The sequence below is a fragment of the Calonectris borealis genome, chromosome 3, assembly GCF_964195595.1.
Source record: "Calonectris borealis chromosome 3, bCalBor7.hap1.2, whole genome shotgun sequence".
In the NCBI taxonomy this organism is placed as follows: Eukaryota; Metazoa; Chordata; class Aves; order Procellariiformes; family Procellariidae; genus Calonectris; species Calonectris borealis.
In genome coordinates, this window is record NC_134314.1 from 128,877,101 (window position 1) to 128,902,136 (window position 25,036).

The window sequence follows — 25,036 nt, forward strand, 5'->3', positions numbered from 1 at the left end:
AAAAGTGAAAGGATAGCTTTGCTTCTGTTTTGACTGAGCGGGGAAGGGAGCAGATCCTTTGTGCGTCAGGAATGTAAGCTTAAAGGAAAAATCTTAACAGGCTTTGGGGTCCTATACTTGGAAAAACAAATAATCCTTCATCCTGTGCGTATTGTGTGTTGCGAGAAAGTAGCCAAAACGGAAAGAAGCAGCTTTGAAAGGTTGTTGCACAAGATGGTCTTGTACCTTGACTTTGCAAACATTTGCTCTGCAGAGGAATACGCTCAAACGCTGGCAGAGGAGACCCCGGCACGGGCAGGGTGCCGCAGGATGGTGCCCAGAGCCGCCTCGCCCATCTCCAGCTTGGTGCTCGCACCAAGCGCTGCCTGCAGTGCCGGGCTGCGGGGACCTGCGCCCGGCGATGGCGGAGGAGGTGGTTGGGCTTGGTGTGCTCCCCAGGGCGGCGGGGACGGCGGCGCGCTGGCGAAGACGGGGCTGCCCTGCCTCGCAGACCGGGCTCCTCTTTTCTAGGCCGGTCTGCCGGTAGAAAAGAGAGGCCATGTGGCCTCGTTGTCCCGAATTAATCTCCGAAGAATGTAAAACACTGATTACATCAAAGTAAGAAAACAGTTAATGGGATGCCTAATGTAAAATAACAAAGAGATTGTAATGGCTTTAAGCATTTAGAAATTTGAGGGAGCTTAAAGAGTATTAGAGTTGCTGCGCAGATGAGCCTGGACAGTTTAAACGTTGAAATTCATTTGCGGGCAACAAATCCCTGCAACGACGGCGTGTGAGCGGCAGAGCCCGCGGCAGCTGCGTGCCTCAGCCCTGCTGCCGGGGGCTGGGAGGGCAGGGGGAGCCCGGAGCAGAGCCGGGGCCGGGCGGCGGGGCCGGCCCCTCCGGAGCAGAGCCCGGGGCCGGGCGGCGGGGCCGGCCCCTCCGGAGCAGAGCCGGGGCCGGGCGGCGGGGCCGGCCCCTGCGGAGCAGAGCCCGGGGCCGGGCGGCGGGGCCGGCCCCTGCGGAGCAGAGCCCGGGGCCGGGCGGCGGGGCCGGCCCCTCCGGAGCAGAGCCGGGGCCGGGCGGCGGGGCCGGCCCCTCCGGAGCAGAGCCGGGGCCGGGCGGCGGGGCCGGCCCCTCCGGAGCTCCCTGCAGCTGCAGCGGCTGCTAGCACCGTGCTTTGTCCCAGCTCCCAGCTGAAATAAAACGGTCCCCCTTGGCCCGGGGAAGCGCTTCGGCCAGGCTTCGCTTGGCATCCTCCCTCGCAGGGTCTCGCCACCCCCGAGGGCGCTCCCCCGACCTCGGGTGCTGGCCCTGCGCCGCACTTCCAGGTACGGGCGCTCTCCGTCCTCTTGCTTGCGATAGCGTTGCCATACTTCTTACCTGCAGCGCTGGCTGTGGCTGACCCAAGCTGAAGCTGCCTCCTTGGGCGAGGAGGGAGTAGACAAGTGATAGGATGGAAAGAAACATTTCAGAGTTGTCCAGAGGCGGTTCTGGCCGTAGGCTGTTGCTGACCCCGTCCCCTGCTCGGATGCAGAAGAGGAAGGACAAGGCTGAGACTTGAGCACTCGGGGTTTCTTCTAAAGAATCTGAACCAGTAGCAAGGAAAGAGTTGAGAGCATTTTCATTTCCTCCTCGCTTTCTGCCTTTCCTGCTTAAACGGGAGACAGTCAGCTTTTGGTGAAGGGTGCAAGCATAAATAGGCAAAGCTGAAGCCTTCATTCCTGTGAGGTTAAATGTCAAATACCAGGGCTGCTGGTTCGCTGAAGAGCTTAGAGGCTAAGGTCTGAACACCTCCGAATGTTACGGTGCTGCTCTGAAGTGGTGCAGATGACTTGCCCCCATGTCAGGGTGAGTTCTTGGGGAGTGAGAAGGTGGGAGGCAGAAGAGCCTCTCTGAAAACACCATCCCTCATCTACGAGGATGGGGCTACAAGACCGTATCTATGGTCTTTACTCAGCAGGTGAGTGAGACAGCTCTTAGTTAGCCGCTCCTGCTGTTGACTTGAAGCTGATGACTTCTTGAAAGAGGGGTTAGAAACAAAGCCCAGACGAGGGGGCCTGCAGGGGCGAGGTTCATCACTGATGCGACGTGGTGCTTTATGCAGGAGACATGGACAATTCTGTCAGGAGCCGAACAGAGCTAGTGAGTGAGGTTTTGGCTGTGTCACACTGTAAAATAAATTGGCTTAAAGTGGACATTTTTCCATTGTGCAACCTGTTACTAAACTTCATTATGCCCACGAGCGCCACAAACTGGAAGCGCCGAGTGTTTTAGAATTGCTTGTGTCTATGCAGACCAGTTGTGCACAAACTGGAATTGTTTTATTTAAAGCACTGCAAGCCCCTGTGTGCACCCTTCTTCAAAAATGCTATTGAGAGTTGATCCTTTGTAAAAGTAACTGAACTGCTAGCATTTGAAAAATCAGTTTGGGACTGCACTGGGATTTGTACTTCTTCAGCTAAACCAGTGAGGGATTACAGAATTACTTTATACCAGAAGCAAAATCAGGGTTGTTGTTATTAGGAAGGACACATTGTCTTCCATGCATCTCGAAATGTAAAATTGAAGTTGTTTCTCTTAGATAAAAGAGAAGGGGAGGTCTGGGAGGGGCCGGGGCGGATGAAGCATCCTGCCTGGGGTTGTGGGAATGTCTGTCATTCGCAATTGCATGCTTAAAATGTGGAGCAAGGAAACGATAACTAGGGACTCCCGAAGATCAATAGCAAAATGAGGAGTGTTGCTTTTGATGCCAACTTACGTCCCTTTGGCTTCCTCTGAGATTGTTTTCTGTGGCAAGAATAGGCTGTTTGAGGGTAGTTCTAACAAAAAGTTATTTTTCCTGTTTCGTGAGACACGTCAGAGCGGGCACTGAGAGCTGCTGTCCTCCCCTTGATAAGGGCTCCTCTGTTGGCCGTCAGTCCCGCCTGTCCCTCCAGCTGGTGTCGGGGTGCGGAGCAGACCTCTGCTAAGCGATAACAGTCATCTGGGTCTTTCTGTAGAGATCTGCTCCACAGGCTGCCACGGCTGTGGGAGAGCCAGAAGGCTGTAGGCAGCGAGTGGCTGGTTTTGGGCCAAGAAGAGTTGAACAGAGGTGTGTGTCTCGCCTCTCACTGCCAGGCCGTGGGCAAGTCCCCATGGGTCCCCTGGCAGATTTCAGAGGTGATCTCTTGTGATGTACTGCCCGTTTTCTGTGTACCCGAGTTCCAGGAGTCGGCTAGCCGCGGGGCATTTGAAAGTCACCGGGAGCCGGTTTCGAGCCCAGCAAGTCCAGTGGGCGCGTGCTCATCCCGCAGGAGGGGAAAGCCGCAGCCGCCCACGGTGGTGCCGGTGTGTTCTCTGCTTGTTTGGCAAAAAGCAGGCTCCATCTGTCTTCGTGTTTCAGCTGTGTGCCCAAGCTTCTGCTTGTTGTGCACCCAACATCTTGTGTGCGGATCTGTGCTCGGGCAGAACGGGCTTCGTGGCACTGGGCACAGTGGTGGGCGCGCTGGTGCTGGCTAACGCAGATCCCAGCTGTCCTGCAAGCACCGTCATGTGGCTGATACTCAGCAGGCAGATTGATTTTTCAAAATAAGTAAATAAACGGAGGGGAAAGCCCTGGTTTCTGATGACGTGAACAGATACGTCTGCAGGTAGCCTGAGCTCTATATGGCTACTACATGACGAGCATCCTGCGCCTGGCAAAGGTGATGTCCGGGCTGGAAGGAGCACCTGCAACAGAAATGTGTTTAAGCTACAACTTTGACATGTTTTTGGGCAAAATCCCAAAAGTTTGTTTGTTTGCAGGAGGTTTTTTGGTTTGCGCTAATCCAGGTTCCCAAACGCCCCTATAACGGGGATATGGCTGAAGCATACCGGGGGAATTTGCTCCCCTCCTTTAAACTCATGACATCCCTGCATCCAGCGCTTGGCATCTTCAGAGATGAAAAAGTCCCCCCCTTTTCTCCCCAAGATAAGAAGAGATGTGACAGCAGCATCTGTTCCTTTCCAGGTGGCTTTATAAAAGTGCTTCTTGCAAAAAATTGCCTTTTTTGGTTAGCCTACCCATCAATATAAACATAATGTAAATATTTGTTCCCCAAAATAAAGCTAATGAAAGAGGGACTGTGTCTGTTCCCAATCAAAAGAAGTCCAGGAAGTCCAGAATAGCTGTAATTAAGCCAGTAAGTTATTAGGAATTTCTGGCAGTTCATGTGAGGACAGGAGCTAGCCAGAGATTTGTTCTTTTCTTGCTGTGGTTTTGCTAAGAACCTTCCTTGTGCCAGTTATTTCTGACCAGAGTGTGTGGCTGATAATGGATAACTTTGCACAAGTATTGCATTTGTCAAGGGAAGCATCTTGATCCCAGGCCAGCTGTGCTTAGGTCTGGAAAAGCTGTAACTGTGGGCAATTCTGCTAATGCCTCCGTGCATATCCTCGTAGAAGCAGTAATTGCCGATGGTGATGGGGGGCAGGGGTGACACAAACAAAGCAAAACAAAAACCATAGGATGTTCAAATGAAACACAGAAATACAAAAGCTAAGAGATCCTGGAGAACAGTTTCCAGAATCTTGCTGTGACAGAAATAAGTCTTCTACTGAACAAAAGAAAATATAACCTTCTCTTTAAAGGTCACTTGCTGTTGTTATTGGATTTAAACTCTCTCTGAACCATATGCTGTTGCATAGTATGTATTATTTCTGATTTCTTCCCCATTTGTGTTCAGATACATTTGCTTGTTGTCCTCAGATCTCAGATGCGCCTCTGACCTTGCAAGCTATTTGTTTGCATTGAGGCCAAGGCAGAACCTTTTTGACTTCACTTCTGCTTATATGTAGAGGTTTGTTGCTTCAAGGCTTTACTTTCTGCATCTGGGGAAAGCATCTGTTTCAGGGAAACCTCTCCTGGATCTGACTCTTGTTTTGTGTGTGTACGCTTGGCACGATGGGACAGCCACATGAGGGAGCAGGATTCGAGCCTGGAGGCACGCTGCAGTACGACACACAACAAGAGCGTCTAAAGAAAGGGGGGACGACAGAATATGGGGTGCCCAGGGTTGGGCACTTCACATGTGCCTCATTGCAAAGGAAATGCGCTTTGCAATTTCTGTTCAACTCTGAACATCTTAAATGTTGAACATGTGAAAATCAGACGTGCATGGAATTACAGGCAGCTAAGCTGTTAGGTACACTAACAAAGCCATGCATGTTTTATACGTGTGCGTGTTTTACACATAGATAAAACATCCCTCCAGTCTAAAATCACAAGCCTGGCCAGAGCTTCCCTTCCTAGAATTGGTGCTGCAAGGCAGAAGTGGGGCTTCCCAGGAGATTTAATGAAGGGCGTTTGCATAGGGGGGTAGACGGAGAAGCTTGCTGTGCCTGGTGTTTTCAGTCAGTGATTTCTCATGAGTGCTTCCTCCAGAATAGGAAGGAGCGATGTTTGTTCTCACTTCCCATGCAAATGAGCTGCCAGTTCTGAATTCCCCATGGCGCACGTGGCTTATCATCTCATATTCCCATTCCTCGTCTCGTCCCTCCTTTCTTTCCTCCAGCCCACACATAACTTACCATACTCAAAAAAATGCAGACCTCTCCCGTTTCATTCATACCATGTCTGTTTTGTCTGGCTCGTCCTGCCAGGAGGCACCTGTAAACAGGTACCTGGCAAGGCTGAGCAGCTTCAGCTGTGATGCGCCCATCACTTTGCCTCTTGCCACCATCTCTGACAGAGGAGCTGATAAGATAAAAGCTATCTGTAATTGAAACAGCCCGGTCAAAATGCATGTTCGACTGTCCCATTGGTAAGGGAAGCTAAAGATCAGTGAGCGAAAAAAAGCCCATCTGGCATGGTGTAAGATGATAACCCTAACTTCATTTAACCCGCCGGTGCTGCCACCCAAAGCCCTCCAGCCCACGGGCCGTCTCCGCCTGGCTTTGCGTGGCCATTTCTGCACGGCCAGGCTATGCACCTTGTCCGGCCGATGAGCCGCGGCCGCTGGAGGGTCTGCTCTTGGCGAGCAGAACCAGAGCCCGCGGGCGGGGGCTTGGGAGGCTGGGCGGGCAGAGTTGTCTCGCGTTCCTGTTGATGAAAGTACGTGAGTCCTTAAACGAACGCTTAATTATGCAGGTGTTAGGGAGAGCAATTTTAGACTGATTTGATCGTTGGAGAGGCAGGGGTTGTTATGGAGAGCAGAAAAAAGCGATGACCGACTGGGCTGAGGATACCGGGGTGTTGTGGGCTCGCTCGGCTTGCAGAGGGGCTGAGGGGTCTCTCCAGGGAAGGAGAGGCCACAAAAAGACGCTTGACTTTGATGGCAAGGCTCCCAGTCTGCGGTGTGTGCCTGGCCCAGAGGCAGGTCTGCTTCCCATTAGGAAGCTGCGTGTTTTAAGCCGGTGAAGCGACCAAAGGCTTACAGTGGTGTCATGGGGAATACCGGGGTCGTTCCCGTGTCTCTGGTTTTTGGATCGGTGACATGAAACTGTTTGTGACAGTAGGGACGAGCTGGGGAGTACTCCGTGCTGGATGCCGTCCAAGGCCGGTTCGGATGCAGAGGGGAGGCGTTTGAGCAGGCAGGGACGCGTTTCTTCCTTGCAGTGCTGCGGCCGGCTGGCGGGGCGGGTGGGAACCTCTGGTCACGCTCGGCTCTTGCTCGGCTCCCTCCCCGCTCCGGTGCTGCACGGGGCGCTGGGCCAGCCGGGCTCCGCAGGAGTGCGGGGAGGAGAAGCCATCGGCTCAGTGGAAGGCGCGCAGCCGCTGTATGTTTCAGAAAACAGCCCGGCACGCCGCCCGTTCTGTGCGTATCGTACGTGCTAACTTAGAGAGGACGAGCAGGGAGCCCGGGGCGCCCCAGAGCAGCCACGTGCGGTTTCGGGGTCTCTCGGACGCACACGGCTGTCTCAGCTCCGTATCGGTGCTCCCACGCGGGCGCGAGCCCCTCTCCCCGGGGCCCTGACCGCAGGCTCCCGCAGCCGCCAGTGGGGCCGTTCGCTGGCCCAGCAGTGGTTTCCAAAAGGGGGCACAGTGGGGCCCCCCGCCGCTCCGCCGTGAACCCCTCCAAAGCGGGGACACAACATCTCGCGGCCTGGGGCGTTTCTGACCTGCCAGCAAGATTCAGCAGTGTCCTCTGCTGCTTCACCCCCGGTGCCGACACCGACACCCCCCCACCCCGTCTCCCGGCGGGGCGGCTCGGCATCTTTTGGCAGTGCGCCGACTGGCCTCAGCGGCACCCTGCAGCCAGGGTGGACGTCTTCCAGTAAGAGCTTTTGACACAGCTGTATCTAGTCTTAATATCTAAAAAAAGCCCCCAGACCGAATAAACGGCCCTCTGTGACTAAGAGGGTGAAGTTATGATGGGATTTATATCCTGGCAGGATCCCATTGCGCTCCCCTCTTGCCATATTTAGCTAAAGGGCTGCTTTCTGAGAAGAGAACATAGCAAATCAACCAAAATGCTTTCAGAGGAGAAGTTCATGGGATGAGCAATTTGTGACGGGACGTTTCTGTGTGATTGACATCTGGTTTGAATTCCTCGGTGGGATTCGAGGTCTTTCTGCAGCTCCTGAGCACTGCTGCCAGTGTAACATGCCCCCTCATCTGCAAGGGCTGCACCTTCCCGGAGAGCTCCCGGAAAGTTAAGGTGGAAATGTTTGCTGACTGTATGCAGACCAAAGCCCTCTGCTCATGTATTCACATCTCTGTCTAAGGCTGCTCTGCTTCATGTTACGTCTGCTCCGGCAGCTCTTCTTTTGTTCCATAAAGCCTGGTTTCCAAAGGCCTCTGTAGTAAAGAGGGCGCTGGGGTGGGCACACGGCGCCGGTGTCAAGGACTGGCCTTTGAGACGGGACCACTGCGAAGACCCCGGGGCCGTGCGCTGCGGCCGGAGTCGGGGGAGCTCCCTCCCGCTCCCGCAGTCTTCACCGCAGGAATCCCTTCATCCGGCCAGGCAAAGCAGCGTCGCTTCTCCCCGCTCGCCCTCCTCAGGAGACCTCGGGTGGCCCCACACCGCTCCCTGCGTGCTCTCTCCCTGTAAAAGGTGAGCCGGCACCCACCCAGGTGTGCTGCAGGGGAGATTTTGGCTGTCGGTCAGAGCTGGTCTGCAATGGACTCGCTGGTGTTGACTTGTAGCAAGGCTCCCTGTCGTGACAGTAATGCTCTGGGTGCGCTGTTGACGACTGCTGAAGAGCCAGCCTGGAAAAACGTGAAAACGCTTTTGTTGGGTGTGTTTGCCGTCAGCATCCTTCGTGGGGGGCGTCAGTCCGCTACTCCCCTGCGTGAGCAAATCAGCGTGCAGTAACCCAAGGAAGCGGAAGGGTGCACGAGCTCCTCGCTGCCTGAACATCCACCATAAATGTTTCTTTTTTGGTGATGAGAAATTCATGACTGCAGAGCTACAGAGAATGCTGTCTGAACATCCATTGCTTGGTAAGAGCGACCCTTGTAAAGCTGTCGCAAGATACGGGATGTGCATGATTTGTAATGGTGTGCTGTACCCCCGTGCCGTTTCAGCTGCTTGTTTTCAGCAGTTAAGTGGTGACACGAGTAAAACATTAGCAAAACAATTCATTATTGATATATCAGCATAGTTTGGCTCTCCTGAATTTTAGATCATGCCGCCGTAATGCAAACACTGTTCTGACTTGGCAGAAAGTAAAACATTTTTATATATATAAAAAAAAGGTACTCTGCCCTCCCCTCAGAGAGAATTTGACCAATCCTTATTGCTTTTAAAAACAACTTGCTCTCCTGTGCCGCATGATTTAAAGCTGTTCCCATGGGGTTTGGCTGCAGGGACTGGAGTGCTGCGGCGCGAGCGGCCACCCATGTCCGAGCCAGTCTCCAGGCGGTGGCAGCTGTGAAGCCGGACATACCCAGCAGCTCCCGAGGCCCCTCGCCTCCCCGCGTCTGCGGGCTCACCCCGCGGGTCACTGCTCCGCGTGAGGGACAGGCTTCAGGGATGTCACGGTTACTTTCCCGTATGTTTGGCAGGGCCTGCAGCGCTGTCAGGGTCGATGCTATTCAGGGGATGCTGTTGGAGGCCGGGGAATTGGGCTAGACAATGTGCAGGCGGGTGGTGAATGTGCTGTTATTGCTAACCCTGAAGCAGTCAAAAATCTCGAGCTTGAGTTTAAAATCATGAATTTGAGGATGGGGGTAAAAAGGTAACTAATTGTTTTAAAGTATATTTTTATTTCCCTGTGTAAAAAGCTGTTGGCATTGATGCAAAAAATGTTGTCTCCGGTCACACCACTCCACTGCTATCTTTCTTTCACAGATGACAATAGCAGAAGTCAAAGAAACCTGTTGAGCAAACATGCGGGGACGCTTCCTGGTGCACTTTCCCCAGCTGCAGCTGTTTGCTGCACGGGGCCTTCCTGAGCCGCAGGAACAATCTTTGTTATTAGTCTTTGACGGGCTTCTTTTCCTCCACTGGCCTGTCAGTTTGCTGTGTGAAGCCGTGGAAAATTCGGATTTGCAGCACCCTGTGCGGACAGGCTGGGCTGCCTGTGCGCTGTGGGAAGGGCGGCTGTGGCTGCGGACCTGCTTCCCGCTGGCCCCTCTGGTTTATGCCCCGGGAGAGCTGGTGAGCGGTTGGTCCCTTTTCTCTCTCTCCTTGCCACTCAGTTTCAGAAATCCCTGCTCCACTCCGCCTGTTTCAGGTTGAAGAGGCGGTCTCTATTCCAGCGTTTCATGCTCGGCGGCTTGTCCGTCCTCCTGGCTGATCCTGTTGCTGCTCTCTGGGCTGTTTGCAGCTGTACTGCATCCCTGCAAGGTGGGGAGACCCGCACAACAGGCGCTGCCCAAGATACAGCACCGCGGGCCTTTGCGCAGTGGCGTAACGGTGTTCCCTCGAGCACTCTGCTCCCGTTGTGGTTGTTGCTGGTGATGTATTTGCTTTCCTGTTGCAAGCTGCCACACTCTGAGCACCTCGAGCTGGGCACAACCGATCTGCCATCTGGGCTGAGAGAAGAGCTGGCACCCAGCTGCTTGGCGCAGCTACGTGTCTGTGTGTTTTTCCAGCTGCAGAAGCGTAGTTGTCTCTGGGACTTCTAATGACGGCTGAAGTAGCGTTGATACTGTGATACCCACAGTCCCTAAATGTTGGAGTTGTGTATCTGAATCCTGGTTTCTAATCCAGCCCACTCATGTAATTTTTTCAAGTCATGCCTTTTGTAGCCTTATCTTCTACCCCGTGATGGGACGGCAGCCCACTTCTGAAGAGCTCTTTGGAAAGCAGCAGCCAAACAGGGGCCGCTGGGCAGAGTAATTATCCTGGGAAGCTGTATGCAAGTACAGGCTGGGCCTCTCCCCACGAGGTATTTGGATGCTTCGGGATTGCAGTGCCTAGCACGGACGTGACTTACCTCTGGCCATGAAAGAATTGTGGGGACAACGTGAGAAAATGAACCAAGTTTTTAAATTTCTGACAGTTTTTTGCTGGTAATTCATTGCCTAGGCTGAACATCCTCAGTTCTTCCTTCTTCTACGAAAGCTATGGCAGATTTCCCAAGGGTTTTCTCGTCCCTGGAGTAGGTACGCTGGCTAGCAATATAAAGACTTCTTTAAAAAATAAGTATATATTGCAGCTTTGAGAACTATTGATCCAGTACAATTGTGGTTTTTTTTTTTAAAAAGAGTCCTTTTGGAAAGGTGGAAACATGAAATAGGAGAGGGAAAGGAGTAGCAGGGAAAAGGGTTTTGAAAGGGTAGCGCTCCCTGCTGCCGTCCAGAAGAACGGTACAGCAGCGTCTTCTCCGCGCATCTGTCCTTGGCGTGGCGTGCGAACTGCCTGGAGTAGCTTGACTGTGCAGAACAGAGGCAAATTTGTATTGCACCGGCAAATCCTCTGAACGGGGTGGTAATGCGGATCATTTCGTAAGTCAGCTAAAGCCAAAGCTGAACAGGGTTCCAATTTTAATGAATCGCACACTGATTGAGAATAAAAGGACAAGAATTTATTCCAACGCATTGTATTTTGACTAAAATAACTTTTCCCTGTCGAGCACAAATACAAAATTTTCCTCTAAATCTGGCGAGGGGAGCATGTACTGCGATACCCTTGTGAGTGAGCAGCAGCAGGTCCGCTGCTGCTTTGCACTTGCTGGGGTTGTGCCGTGGGCTGCGGTAGATGCCATGCGCCCCGCTCTCGAAAGGAATGGGCTCCCCGCTCTGCACAGCGGCTGCTACCTGCCTAAACATCTGAAGTCTTGCTGTCAGGTCCTCAGCTAATGCAAAAGGGCACAACTTTTTACGCCTACTGCTGATCTGCTCCTTTATTATTTAGTCTCCTTTACAAAGCTAATCCATACCTTGCTAACAGTCATCTAGTTCCAATTGCTTCTGAATTCTAATAATCCTAATATTTACTAGTAATTTTACAAGTTGCCAATACAAGATTGAACTGCACCCTAAAAAAAGCATTGTGTTGAGCCGCGCGCTCCTGCGCTTTGTTTTCTGAGAACATACCTCTCATTAACTGGAAACTAAAACTGAGTTACATGCATCTGCAGGCTGGAATTCACATGTCTGCAGTAGAAATGCTGTCAGTGCTGGGTGCTGCAGTGCTGCTGCAAGGGTACGGGCCTGGTCTTGGCAACTTGCATTCTACCTAATGCCCACGCAGAAAATGTCCGTGGGGGTGCCGAGTTCGTGCGAAGATCCTGCCCTTCCGCAGTTTGCAGGCCCAGTACCTGCAAAGTCTGCAGGACGAGAGTGGGTCACTTAGGCAGAAATCTTTAATTCTTTGAGTTGGGTTCATTGACAGGGTGGTTGTTTTTTCCCTGGTGCAATCAAAATAAGCCCGGCAAAATCTGCCCCTGTTTTCCGTACAAAAGCTGAGGACTCTTTTAAGCAAAATAACAAACTGCAGGAGCTTTTATACTAGCTAAATAGGGCAGCTGTTGTTGGAGTGGTGTTCCAGCAACACCCTTTTGTTTCTTCTTAGAAAGGAGCTCCTGTGTTTTGCAAAGCTCTCCTCTTATCTGTACTCATCTGCACCTGATGCAGCTAATAAAAATGCAGCAGATTCCAAATTTGCATACATTATTTTATAAATGCATACATTTACGTGTAAGCCGCTCAAAGCGTTAGTGTTCAGGCGATGTCGTAGAGAATGCAGTGATGGACAGCTTAGATTTTCTCAGAGAAGAAGGTGCATTTCATTACAGCGTGGGGGTGGGAACCTGAACCTGACGTGTCTGCTGCGCACAGAAAGGATGGCTAGGATTCCCCACCTCTGCCAGCAGCGACAAGCTTATTCTATTTTTATGCTGGTTTTTTTCTGTATGCTTTTACCTTATGTGCACTTCGGTCTCCTTGAACCTCCTAGAGACTCTTGATAAAGGGATTGGATTTTCATCGTCTCTCTCTGTTATGAATTGTCATGGTAAAATCTCCCGGGCAGCTGCAGGGAGGGAGTTCAGGAGGGAGAGGGAAGCCTATGGGGGGGGTTAGCAAACCATTTTGCATATTGCTGAAAACATACCTCCCCATGTTTCCTTTGCCATGTCTTACGGTCTGGTGAATGGTCGGGAACATTTCTTCAACAAAACTGTGATGAAAACATTTGGTTTTCGCATAACGATATTTTGCTGAGGAAAGATGAATCCTTTCCAGCTATTTTAACTTCATTGTCTTGCATCCTCCATAGTGTTTTGTGTTGGTTTGTTGGGGGTTTTTTTAACTCCTGTCTTTGTGCTGGTAGCTGTCTGACTAGTTTCTTTAGGTTGCACACCTAAACGTCTTTCTGGCAGCTTTGTGCATATCTAGCGCAGTATATGTGATGGGGCGGGAGGGGGAACGGCATCCTGGCGGTACGAGCTCTGCTTTGGACGAAGGTAGTTACAACTTCTGGCGGGTGAATCCTGATGTGTTATAAAAAGTCACAGGTACTGCTAGTCCTCACAAAAGGCCAAAACCTTCTGCCCCTGTGCAGTTTGGGCTGGCCCCCGCGCTTGGCATTTCTCTCGGGGGTGCTGAGCCCCCGCTCAGCCTGCCCTCCCCAGGCTTCCAGCTTCCCCAGCCCGCCGGGGCGAGGCACGGGCACGTCCCGGTCCCTGGGCGCGCGTGGTCCCCGGTGAGCGGCGTAAACCACGAGCCGATGGTGGGCCACCGCGCCGGGCTCCTCGGCGAGCTGCGGTGCGCAGCCCTCTCGCCGGTGCGACACGGCGTTTCCATGGCCGTATCCGTGTTTGCGACGCTGCTTATCGCGCGTTCAAGGGTGCTGCTGGTGTTACTTCCTTGTAAGGTGAATTTTAAAGGCCCTGTCTGTACTGCTCCCGTCGCTCCCACTGGTTTGTTAGGACTCGCTATAACATTTACCAGTGCATAGGAACACAATTAACAGTATTAACCTGAGTCTTTGGTCAAAAGACCGCTTATGCAGAAAAGAACGTTTTCCTCCTCGGATACAGCGCCTGGGTAGATCCCTTGCTTGCATTAGTTACAAAATTAAGACGTAGCTACCTTTTGCTCAGTTACTGCTTCACAGGCAGCAAGGCTGTGAGAGTGAGCCGGGTTGTTTTTCCATTTAATCATCTATGGAATTGCTGATTAAATTGCAATTGCTGGAGCTTTATTAATGGTAATGATGTGAAAGCCAGGAGAAACACAGCTTGATTTTTTCCAACTCAAGGCTGAATGTGCGGAACTGACCATTAGAAGAAAGCCATTATGTTAGTTGTTATTGAGCAATTCAAATCTGGAACTACTGAGAAGCACTTGGAATGGCAGAACATCATCTTCATGTTTGCTTTTCAGTTTATAACCAAAAGCCATTCCTGCAACCTAATTGGCAGACTGTCTTTAAGTGCTTTATAATCCAATTAACGTCCAGAACAGTAATAAAGCATTTGAGTAAATGGAAGTAATTTGTCTTTAAGTGACTGGCAACACCATATTTGCAACAGAAGTTATCCGACTGTATTGCGTGCTCTTTTCAACTGTTACACTGATTACTTGACTTTGGAAAGAGAACTGCTAATCTAACAAAAATATATTGCTCTTAATGAAGGCACATTGAACAAACTAAATTGCTGAGCTGTTTTCTGGGTTGGCATAGTGGGCCATCATCTATCCCAGATGCTTGTTAGTGTGTCATTTCCAAGACTTGGTGACTCTGTTGGACTTAAACGAGTGATGAAGCCGAGGTGAAGGGCAAACCTCCTCTAGGTGTAAGCTCGTTGCTTTGGAGCTGGTGCTTTTCTCTGCTGTAAGGAGGAGGGGAGCAAAAGCATGAACGCTCGAGCAGCCAGGAGGTCGCGGCTCTGCTTCCATCACCTCTCACTGCAGATTTCAAAATGCCCCTTTCTTCTCTCCTGATCGTTTAGAAAACTGCCCAAGTTAGGAAGTTGCCATAACGGCCACCTAGCCCAGCGCCCTGCTTTTGGAAGTGTCTGGTAGGGGATGCTTAGGGAGAAGTGTAAGCCACAGAGCACGTAAAGATCAGTTCTTCTGCCCGTGCATACCCTTGCTGACTGCTCAAGAGAGGGTTTACAGTGACTGGAGTTTGTGTTTAGATTTCCATACTTCATATCACACAGACAATCCAGGGAGGATCTCCTTTTGGCCCTTTCCTACTTTCTTGTCCGTTACAGCATCCCTGGGGAATGAAATCCACCGTTTTACAAGGAGCTGTGTGGTACAAGTACTTCTGCCTGTTTGCAAAATGTGCCACCTTGTAATTTCAGGAGGCGGAAGGAATTGGAGGGGGTTACCATCTTCAGCGCGTCACCTTCTGACTATGTAGGATGCCTTCTTTTTTTCCTTTGCCTGAGCTGGGCTACAGCGAGGTGTTGTGGAGCACTGGGGAGGTCATGGTCCTGAGAAGATCAGTGAGGTCAAGAAACGGGATCTGCTGACCCTGCCAATGGGCAGCTTTACTGGGAGAAACAGCATCTGATTTGGGTTGCTGGTTTTTTCCCAATTATTTGAAATAATTATGTTTCTGCATGAAGTTTCTTCATGGTTCACTTCCACCAACAGATGCTCTTTCTGAAGCTAATTAGACCATGGAGTCTGCCCGAGTCCTACAGCCTTGCTGCAGGGCAAAGGGGTATATCCTTCACTCGGAGCAAAAACGGCTTTGCCTGTGAGTTTCCTGCAGGTAGAAAGCTGCTGTTGGGAACAGGCGCAGGCCGTGCTGAGGGAGTCCTCGAACGCCGTCCTTGCGTTTATGTGGGCAACGGCTGTGGCCTCGCCGCGGGACCTGCGCTGAAGCCTGGCCCCCGGCGCGGCCGTTGCACCCGGACTACCCGACGGCCTTTGGCCGGGCAGAGCGAGGGCGTGCGGGGAAGGTGGGAACCCGCCCGGTCTCGTGGCACAGGGCACGTCACGGCACCTTCACAGACAACTGGCCTCCGGCATTCCAGACGTGCGGCGCCCTGTTGAACCGCTGTCTTCGGGAGGGCTCCAGCTCGCCGCTGCATGTAGGTCACCGCCTTCCCAGTGGAAATCTTTGCAACTCCAAAGAGTTGCACCCTTGCTTTTCCCCCCCCCCAAAATATTTGATATGTCTTTGTCAAAACCTTCTTTGCATCACTAGTGCCATACATCAGATGTCTTGTTCGTGTTGAGGACGTCTCTGAGAGGGCAGAGTGAAGTCTGGAGGTGGAGAAAGGATTCATTTTGATCTGAAATGTCCACATCTGCCCCTGTCCTGGGCTGCGTCCCCTTTCAGCCGCTGGCTGGCTACCTAACACAGCAGGTTGCCCTCGGAGCGCTCGCTGTGCAGGGACGTCTGGGATCTTGACGCCGTTCCTAGTTCAGTGAGGGCCGAGAGAGACAGCAGCGCAGGGCAAATAGTGAAAACAGCTGGAAGGTGCTTTGCTACAAGGCCTCCCCTGTGCCTGCTGTTGGGAAGGGCCCCTGAGGGAAGTCGTTGCCCGTCTGGAGAGCGTTAGGTCCTGCCGGAGATGAGTACGTGTTACCTGCGCCCTGCCGATGGGGAGGCGGTGCCGGGGGCTCGGGGGGAGGCTTTTACCCATCTATGCCGGGTACAAAACCGTAAGTCAGAAACGCTTGGTGAGAGTGACCCATCACCACCCACTCTGTACAACGCTCTTTCCCTTGAACGTTTTCAGGAGAGCGCAGTGCTGTGCTTTCGGGACTTATCTGCCCTCCCCAAGGCGTCTTTGGGTGCACGATGTCGTGGTTGCCACAGAAGCAAATTACACAGTAAACGTCTGGGGAAAGGCTGTAATTGCCAGAGGAGAAGTTAAGCTAAACTAACGGGGACGTGAAACAAAGCCGCTGGCGTGGTAGTCGTAGGACTACTGCCCGGTAGAAGGGCTCGGGCAACTTTTAGTTATGTTACTTAACAGCACGTGCAGTGGTTTTGAGTAGCCGATTAAACATCTGAGCTTTCTTTTTTTCCCCCCTTTTTGCAGCTCTCCATGAATTCCCCAATGACATCTTCACGAACGAGGACAGGAGACGTGGAGCTGTGGTCCTGCACGTCCTTTGTGTAAGTTTTGTGACCTTGCGTTTCTTCTCCTGTGGGTGTGGATGGGCTCGGCGCGCTCCCCACGGGCTGACGCCGCCTCCTGCCCACAGGGGCTTCTGCTCCCCGTCGTAGTTGGGAGTGAGTTTCATACGCTGAGTACAACGTACTTCAGTTTTACACAACCCCCTTTTAAAAGCGCCGGCGCAGCCCCTGAGCGCAGGCGCGTGCTGCCATGCGAATAAGCTCCTGTGGTTACTTTACTCCAGCCAGACTGGCTTTGCTGTGGTCCCCTGCCCCCCGCCCCCAGGCATGAGGATGCTGCGGGGTTGGCAGGTCGAGGGAGGACATTCGTGTAATTGCCTTAAAAAAAAGTGAAGTCTTATCCCCAGAAATGTCCCTCAGAAATCCTTGTGGCAACCCTTATGACATAGCTGTAGGAGAAAAAAATTAGAGAGGGTTTTCTATTTAAAAATATTATCAACTGGATTAACATTTTTTTAAAAAAAAAGTTTGGGTCTCCAGAATTCCCCGGAGTAGTTAAGTTGCTAAAGTGAGTTTTTCTTCCTGAATATATTGAAGAAAAGATTGTCACTTTTCATTTATCAACTGCAGGGTGTCCTGGATCCTCTTGGGAATTCAGAGGATGTCAGGCGAGCGAGGGGGATTTGCCTCAAAGTTCAGAAATGTTCCAAGAAGACTTTAATAGATGCTATTTTAAAGACCTTACTAATATCAGGAATCTCTGGGCTTGGAGTTTTGTGATCTCTGCCCCAAACAAGTCAGTATAAGTGGTGTGCATGGGTAAGGCCAAAATTAAAGATACTCAAGATAAATTTATTTAAATGACCCTGGTCTGTCAGTCCACCAGACACTTAGCTAGTGTTAGAGGACCTTGCCTTCAGCAGCTGCAGTACTCTCGCCGAGGGAAGCACTGTCCCTCCAAATCTGTTCCTCGACTTTTGTTAGGTAGGTGAAGACAATTTTCTTTTTTAAGGTTATCTTCATTTAAGAACAACTGCCAAGCTGGTACTTCTTGGGGGGGGCGCATTCTTAAGCAGCCAAGAAAATACCTGCTTCTAATGAATCTTTAAAAGCATAATTTTTAGTCAGCTTAAATGAGCAGTCACCGTTAGCTATGTGCAATGATTCATGGTTTCTTTTTAAGTATAAACTAGATTGTATTTCATGTTGTAATGTGATTGCTCTGTGTTATGATTTTATTTCGGCTAAATGGCTGCAAAAATTTGTTGAGTAACATCACTATTGACTTTGGCAAGCTCAAGGCTTCCAAGTTTCCATGGGAACGTTGAGCTTTGAGATGTTCTGGAAAGTGAGCACTGGACCCGAGCTGGATTTTTTTAGCACCCACGAGAATACTCCCAAAAATTCATATTCTCAAAGAAGCGTCATGCAGCAGCGAGTCACCCAGAGTCTCTCTGCAGTTGGTGGAGAGCGAGACCTTCCGAGGATCTTCAGGTCCTCCGCTGTAGGTATGGGGTGAAGCTACAGGTTGGGTTTCACCTGCCTGGCTCTGGTCAAATCTGCTGGTTCCCCCAAGGACTGTGAGCCGCTTCTGCCCGGCGGTGGAGCAGGATTGTCTTGAACCGCCGCAGCCCGTCTGCTGCACCGCGGGGGTCAGTGCCGCACGTGGTGGCTCTTGCACATCCCCGGTGCCGGGGGTTAGCCCGGTGCCCTCTTCTGAGTGCCCAAGTGCGGGGCTTGGGCTGGGCTTGAAAGAGGTGCCGGGGACGGCGCTGGTGGAGCTGAGAAGTGGTCCCAAGGAATGCTGTCCTGGAGACCTGTCCAGGCATCCCAGGTCTGCTCTCTCCTGACTTTCGGAGACGATGCCGTGACTTCAGGGTCCGTTTCACAGCCACGGTCAGCGTGTCGCGCAGCGCCGTCCGTGGGTTCCGCCCCTACCTTGTCGCCCGACTCGGCTGGTGTGTGTTTGCATCCCAAGCGCTGGTGGCTTGTTTTCCTGGCAGTCAGTGCTCTGCGCCTCGAACAGCTTTTGTGTTTTGTCGGGAAAAGGTCACTGATGATCATCTGCTAATTCAAGGAGCTACATTAACTGCTCTTAATCCATACAGAAAGCGCTTGGACATCATCATGTAGTCTTGAAAAATACTGGTAGGCTGTTGGCACCCTTGTAACTGTACTGTGGGTAATGCCAAGAAGTGTCATGAGAGTTGTTTAAGAAAGGGATTAACTACATCAGTTAAATTGATCTCTCTTCTTGAAAAACCACTAGCAGACTCCTGTGCAGCCACTCTAGGCAAAAGATGATGATTATAGCAGCATATTGCTACCTTGTAACCTCACGTTTCTCAGATTTTAACACAAAAAATGTTTTTTAAAAATCTCTTGAGTTACAGGAATAAGTTTATAATGAGACCATTAAAAATACGAGTTGCTAAAATCATTCTTAATCTCTATGTGATCCATACCTCTGAATGTGTTTTTCCAGGCTATTTAAAAGAGACGAGGCATGGACTGTGTTTTTTCATTTTTAGTAACAATGAAATCACACAGTATTCTCATACATAAACTATGAGTTGGGATATTTTCCAGTCTACCTTAAATTAGATTTGGGCTTCATAATTGCTCTCAAGATAGTTGATTTTTCCACAGGTTTTTTGGTCAGTTCCGAATAAGCTGAACATACTTTTAACATGTATCAAAGTGGGGTTTGGAGGACTGAAATTTCAAGATGAACTGTCTACTTCAGAATAAAAAGAAAAATCCAGTTTTAATGAGAATTAGATGTAAGCATCTGCTGTCCCAGCAGAAACATATCCAGTTGCTTCCCCTCTAGCAAGCAGCAAGACAGATACCTCGGTCCGTCGGTGCTCCATCATTCTCCGTAGCAGTTTTATTGACCAAGAAAATTTATTGACCACGCTGCAGCTCATGTGTCCCCGAGGTGCGGGACCCAGCTGGACTCACCCTTTCTAGCAGCGTGGCACTTGGGGGCGACCCCTCGGCTGCCGGAGGCTGCCACAAGGTCTGCGGGTCCAAGGCAGCGGGCATCAGCTGAGAAGTTCCCCAGTGTCTTTCTACCGCGAGCTGCCAGCCCCGTGAATCCCGAGGAAAGCTCCCCCAAGCTTCACTGTCTGTGGCCCTGGCCCAGCCCCTTGGGTGGGGTGGGAAGCAGAAGCAGCAACGAGAAGTGCTTTGCCTTCCCCTGTAGCAGAGTAGCTGTTTGTAACCTATTGTCAAGGAAAAAACTGATACTTAGAGAAAATAGACAACTGTCAGCATTTAGCAACCTGCCTCTTTAGTCTGGGTTGAAAGGGGTTGTCATCGTATTGGGGTGATAAACCTCTAGTTCTGCTTTTTTTACCTTCCAGCAATACAGTTACCAAACGTGTGATCAAACCAGAGCGTGCGCAGAAATGCACTTTGTGGGGAAAAAAGGATACAGACAGAGTCGCATTGGCTCCATTGAAATTTCTTTGCGGGTTTGAGGAAATGGGACTGTAAAAGGGGCTTTGCAGTGGTGGGGAGAACAATGGAGTGATGATTAGCAGGTCATCATCATGCTTCTCATGTTTATTGGCCTCCCCTTAAGCTGTTTTTATTCATTTCAGTAAAAATTTGTTCTTTCTCCTCTCCGCCTTTGCCCATACTTTCCTGAAAGACATCAAGGTAAAGCTGGTTTAACAGAAGCCAGAGAACCGGGGGCAAATGCTGTAAACTGGGGCCTTGGGGGAATGCAGTAGGTGGCCTCGCAGGGGATTCCCAAGGCATCTTCTCCCTGTTGTTTAATACAAGTGAAAAGACAAAGACCACGGTGGGGCTCTGCAGAATTACTTAACATAATCTGACGCTTCATGAAGATGAAAATAAATCGCTAAATGCTTCCAAAATCTAGGAAGAACTGGGCAGGAACAGTTTAGCAGTAGCTTTAGGTCTGAGCTGAAAATACTTCAGCTTAAAGGAAAAGTGGGCCACTAAAAACATATTACAGGTTTGGAGCCGTAGTGTTTAATTTCCCCCTAGATGCTCCTTTGGAGCTCATCAACTGGTTGCTTCACTGCTATTAATTATCTTCACGTCCCCTCTGAGAAGAGGGCATGCTGCTGTGGACGGTAACACCCCCACTGGGTCGCTGGTTTGGGATGTTCAGCCTGGGGGGAGCCGGGGTCTGGATTTCCAGAGTCCACAGGATCAAGCGTGCAGCCCGCAATCCGGGGCTCCCCAGCGCTTGGGCGCTGCGTTTTGCAGTGGGAACGCTGTTCCTGGCGGCGTGCGGGTGTCTGGGCGTCTCGTGGCGTTTTACTGTGGTTTGCTCCGGCAGATGCGTGCTGATGCCCGTGCAGACCCCCAGCCCGACTGCGCTCGTGGACCCTGGGCGGTAGGCACCCGTCACCTCCACGAGACAGGGGAGGGAAATTGCTTCGCCGGGTAATTTGTAAGGTTTTTGCTGACAGCAGAGGAAGGAGGGTTTGGGTATGGCTGCAGGTTTCCGTGGAAAAGCCTGGTGGGATGGGCACTGTCCTTCCTCCCTGCCCCGCCACTGCTCAGCCTTCCTCTGCCCAGCTGCAGGCTCTGCCCTGATCCCTGTGTTATCCCAGTCTTTTTGACAGTACGGCCTTGGTTCCCCTTTTCCCAGCTTTCTCCGGGCAATCCGGAATGCGCTGCCGGTGTGAAGTCTGTGCGTGTGCGGGGCCGAGGCCGGGCTCCTCGCCGGGCGGGCGAGGGCGCGGCACGCCGAGCGGGGTGGCGGATGGGCTCGGCGCGGGGCGGCCCCTCCTGCCTCCCCTTCGCCATCGCTCAGCGCAGCCACGGGAACGGGGCGCACGACGGGCGCCTGCCTCCCTTGCGCGAGCCGCGCAGCAAATGTGGGTCGCGCTGGACGTACCCTGTCTCTATCCATTTCTGTGCTGAGTCAAAAACCAGCCACGTCTCATCCCTCCAGCACAGAGCCGCCTCGTTAGGGTGATGATTTTCCAGTGCCCTGGATGCGCTTGCTTTAGCGGTGCTGCAGGAGGCAGCTTGCTGCTGAGCACGTGGGGATACCACCGGCTGCTGCTCCCAGTGAACTTGGACTCTGTGGGTGGTTCCCTGTTCGCTTCTGGGGTTTTTTTTAATTTCTCTTCAGTAACGGAGTTTTAGATGGTTTTGGAATGCAGTCGGAATTGAGGAAAGCCCTGCGCGTGGTTGCAGTGGTTTCGGTGATGGCCCTCGGCTGCGCCCGCTCCCCGGGGCGGGAGGTCTGCGGGGGGACAGTCACCTCTTCCTTTCCCGGCTCTCTTGGGAAGAAGGCAGGGCTGTGGGAGTTGCTGGCTCCTACAGCATTTAAGCTTTCTTACGAAAAGCTTCTTGCTTTAGCTCAGTAAAGCAAGTTTTAGTCTGAGTATGAAGACTGCCACAGGAAACTCGAAGGACCGCTGGGCAAACATGAAAAATTATCTTTTATGTACTGTGCACGGAACCTGTGTTTCAAGTAAGATATTTAATCTCCTTTGATGCAGAGATTGCAATTACTTCTCTGATGCTTGTTTGTTAGAATCATCATTTTAAAATCAATCCTAATGGAATACTTAATCTGGTATTTATAATACTTTTATGCAGGGGCATTATAATTTTGCAATTTTTTTAATGTCCTTCTGGGGAGGAAGAGTGTCTTTTAAGTAGGTTGCCTGTTGAAAGACTTCCATGTCTTCACCTCGAGCCGAACACAACTGAATGATGCTGGGGCTGAGACTTATTTTTTGTATTCTGTCCGTCACGTTGTCCCCTGTTGCCATTACACACGTCACGCTCCAGCTCTGCCCCGAGCACACCCGCGTTCCCCCAGCTGCTGTTCATCCCCGATGGCTGTTTTCAGGTGGAAGAGGCTTCAGCAAGTGCTCCCTGCTGCTTCCTTGCCTGTGCTAAACCTGCTGCCCCCACGGTGCCCGCGAGGACAGACTTGCCTGCGTTGAAGGAAGAAGCAATGGGACTCGGTTGGATTCTCAAGTTAACTTAGGTGGAAGCTGATGCCACCTAATCAGCTGCAAAATGTTATAGCCATGCTGTTTGCATTCCTCACATTTGACATACCGAGCAGACTTGCTTGCCCTGATGCTGGCTGTCTTCCTTCTTTCCACATAAAATAATCTGGACTGGTGTCTGGGCTCCATCTTTACGAGTCTGACGTGACGTAAAATTGAATTTTTTGGTTGTGTTCCTGCTGGCCCAAATTCTAAACCTTATTTTGTTCTGTTTGTTTAAAAAACAAACAAACAAAAAACCCCACCAAAAAAAACCCAAACAACTTTCAAGGAAGTAACAGTTATTGTCCTCATGTGTTCACTTACCAAGGGTAGTTGCCAGTGTTTTAGTTTGTGAACCAGGCTGTTTTCTAGCCAGATACTCCTTAGATTTTGACACTTTATACTGTATTGCACTCAAGCCAGTTAAATAAAATTAGGGAGGACTCCCAGCCAAAACCAGAATTGTGACAACAATGAGGTCATTAAAAATAAATGCTAAAGCGTATACGTCGGTGTGGGTTCAGCTTGATCTGTTCTATCAGCCTCATGTTAAAATTTGCTGAAGTCGCCCGCAATAATCTTAGGGACTCCAGCAGGCGTTGGCTGCGTGCTTTCGGAGACGCGGCAGCACGGCGTTCCCCGCTACCTCCAAGAGGACTAGGGAAAGTGTGACAGCAGTTTCTTCACGTTGGCTTTTCTACTCCTTGCTGATTTCAGTCCCCTTTTTGCCTTTTCTCTCGTACCTGGTCCTACAAATGCGTAAGCGTGGGTGGACAAAAGAAGATTCCCTTGTCGCCTTTCTGGGTTGTGGTTGTGCCCTCTAAAAATCAGAACGCAATGAGACGTAGCTCTTGTACCCGCCTGGATAGGCCTTGCCATTCTTGTTTGCTGGAGACAGTGCAAACCCACCCCTCACATCGTTTGAATGAATTTAAAAACTCTCGGAAGGATTTTCCTAAACTTAAACTGATGGACGCCTTGTACCTGATGTCCGTCCAGACCGATCGTGTTTCTGGTGAGCGCTGCATACGATACAGTAACTTCGCATGATCTGAAAAAAGGTGAGAACATACAGGAGGCAAAGACTCTGCGTGTGCCACGTGCGGAGGCAGATGCTGAGGTGACCTGGTTTGGCTTTGGAGCGTGTGCTTTTTTGGTTTGTTGCCTTCTCCCTGTCCCCGTTGCCTTGCCCCCTTCGGCAGAACTGGGCTCCCACAGCAGGAGCAGATTGCGGGAAGCCCAAGCAACCGTATGATGCCCTGTGCTCGGTGACGGTAGCTTATGTCAAACAGCGAGGATGCGCTCGATTTGTAGGGATGATGATGTACAGATTAGTGTTTTTGAAAGGCATTACTGTGTATCTGGGAAGGGAAATGATGGCACGAACCACTGCAGATTAATATGATTAGCAGATCAAAAAATCCAGGCTGAAGTTGGGCACCCGCTATCCATTGTCTTTCAATGGGATTTGGCCACGTAGCTCTCGGGGGCTGTCTCTGATCCTTCTTCCTAGGATGCACAATCTCCGCGAGCCACTTGCTTCCTTTGCATCTGTCCACACAGTTATCTGTCGGTGTCGTGTCAGCAGCCAGTGCTCCCGCTGCAAGATCAAAGTCTCTGCTGCACCCAGCAGAGTTGTAGACCTGGAATTCTGCTTACGTTCGTGGTCCTCTGGGCCATTTTGCAGCGTAAGAGTTTCATAAAGTGTGAGTTACATTTATTAGTGTTTATGAGTAGTGACAGAGGAGCACAGACACTGTCTTAAGTGACAGTCTAGCACTGAATCTTCAAGATGGTGTCAAAATCATCCACTGTGATGAAATTCCCATCTCTAATCCCGAAAAAAAAATACTTGAATTATGTTGGAGCTTGAAAAGTTTTCATGGCTGAGATTTTCACAGAAACTGCTGGCTTTTTGCAGCAAAGTTGTAATTAATTTCTGGCAAGTTAGAATCTGGGGTTTTGGGGGGCTTGGGGAATTTAAACCTGGAAAATTAAAACCAGAACAAAAACCCAGAGGCCATTTTTACTGCTGCTTTCCCTCCAGAAAAAACAACTCGGGTCTCCTCCCATCACCCAAGCTTCAACAGTAAACTTCAAAGACAAGCAAAGCAGGAGGATCTATTGGTGATGTGGTAATAATGCTGTGCGTCGATAGGATTAAGACACTGTTTTTCTACGAATATTGGCCAATTCTCTCAGTTCTAGGTATTCACTGGAGCTACACTACTTGTAAAAATAATTCTGTGGTGGTACATGGCAGGTGTTACAAAAAGATGGAGCCATCTTTGAACTGTAAAGTAGTTTTGTCTCACTTTGGGAGTGGAAAGACAAATAATGTTGTAATGCCTGGGAGCGATACTGTGAAAGAGAAAGGGATTGATGCACGCTAACCTGCTTTATTGGACCAGATGCCAAAACTACTTCTGTCTTGGGCTGTTTGCTTTCAGGCACGGTACAGGTAGCTCTACAGGTGAGAAGCTCTATCTTTAAAAAAAAAAACCAAAACAACTACACGCGCTGAAAACCTAGCAAAATATAGTGGAGACGTGCATTTCCAGCGTGATCGAGTCAGACAAGGGGTGCAAACTCCGGGGAGGACAGGAGTACAGGTGCGGCTGCGGGACTGGTGCTGTGAGCCCGCCCTGGGCTGTG

The 25,036-nt window shown here is 50.9% G+C and overlaps 1 protein-coding gene across 3 annotated transcripts in view; it reads left to right on the top strand.

Annotated features, from left to right (window-relative positions):
* The window catches only part of SLC24A3 (solute carrier family 24 member 3), a 172,259-nt gene that overhangs the window by 85,180 nt on the left and 62,043 nt on the right, over window positions 1–25,036 (top strand). For all 3 annotated transcript variants that reach the window (XM_075147904.1, XM_075147902.1, XM_075147903.1), the window contains one exon: window positions 16,345–16,421. In XM_075147904.1, the coding sequence (XP_075004005.1) occupies window positions 16,345–16,421 (77 nt within the window). The remainder of the gene's footprint in view (window positions 1–16,344; window positions 16,422–25,036) is intronic.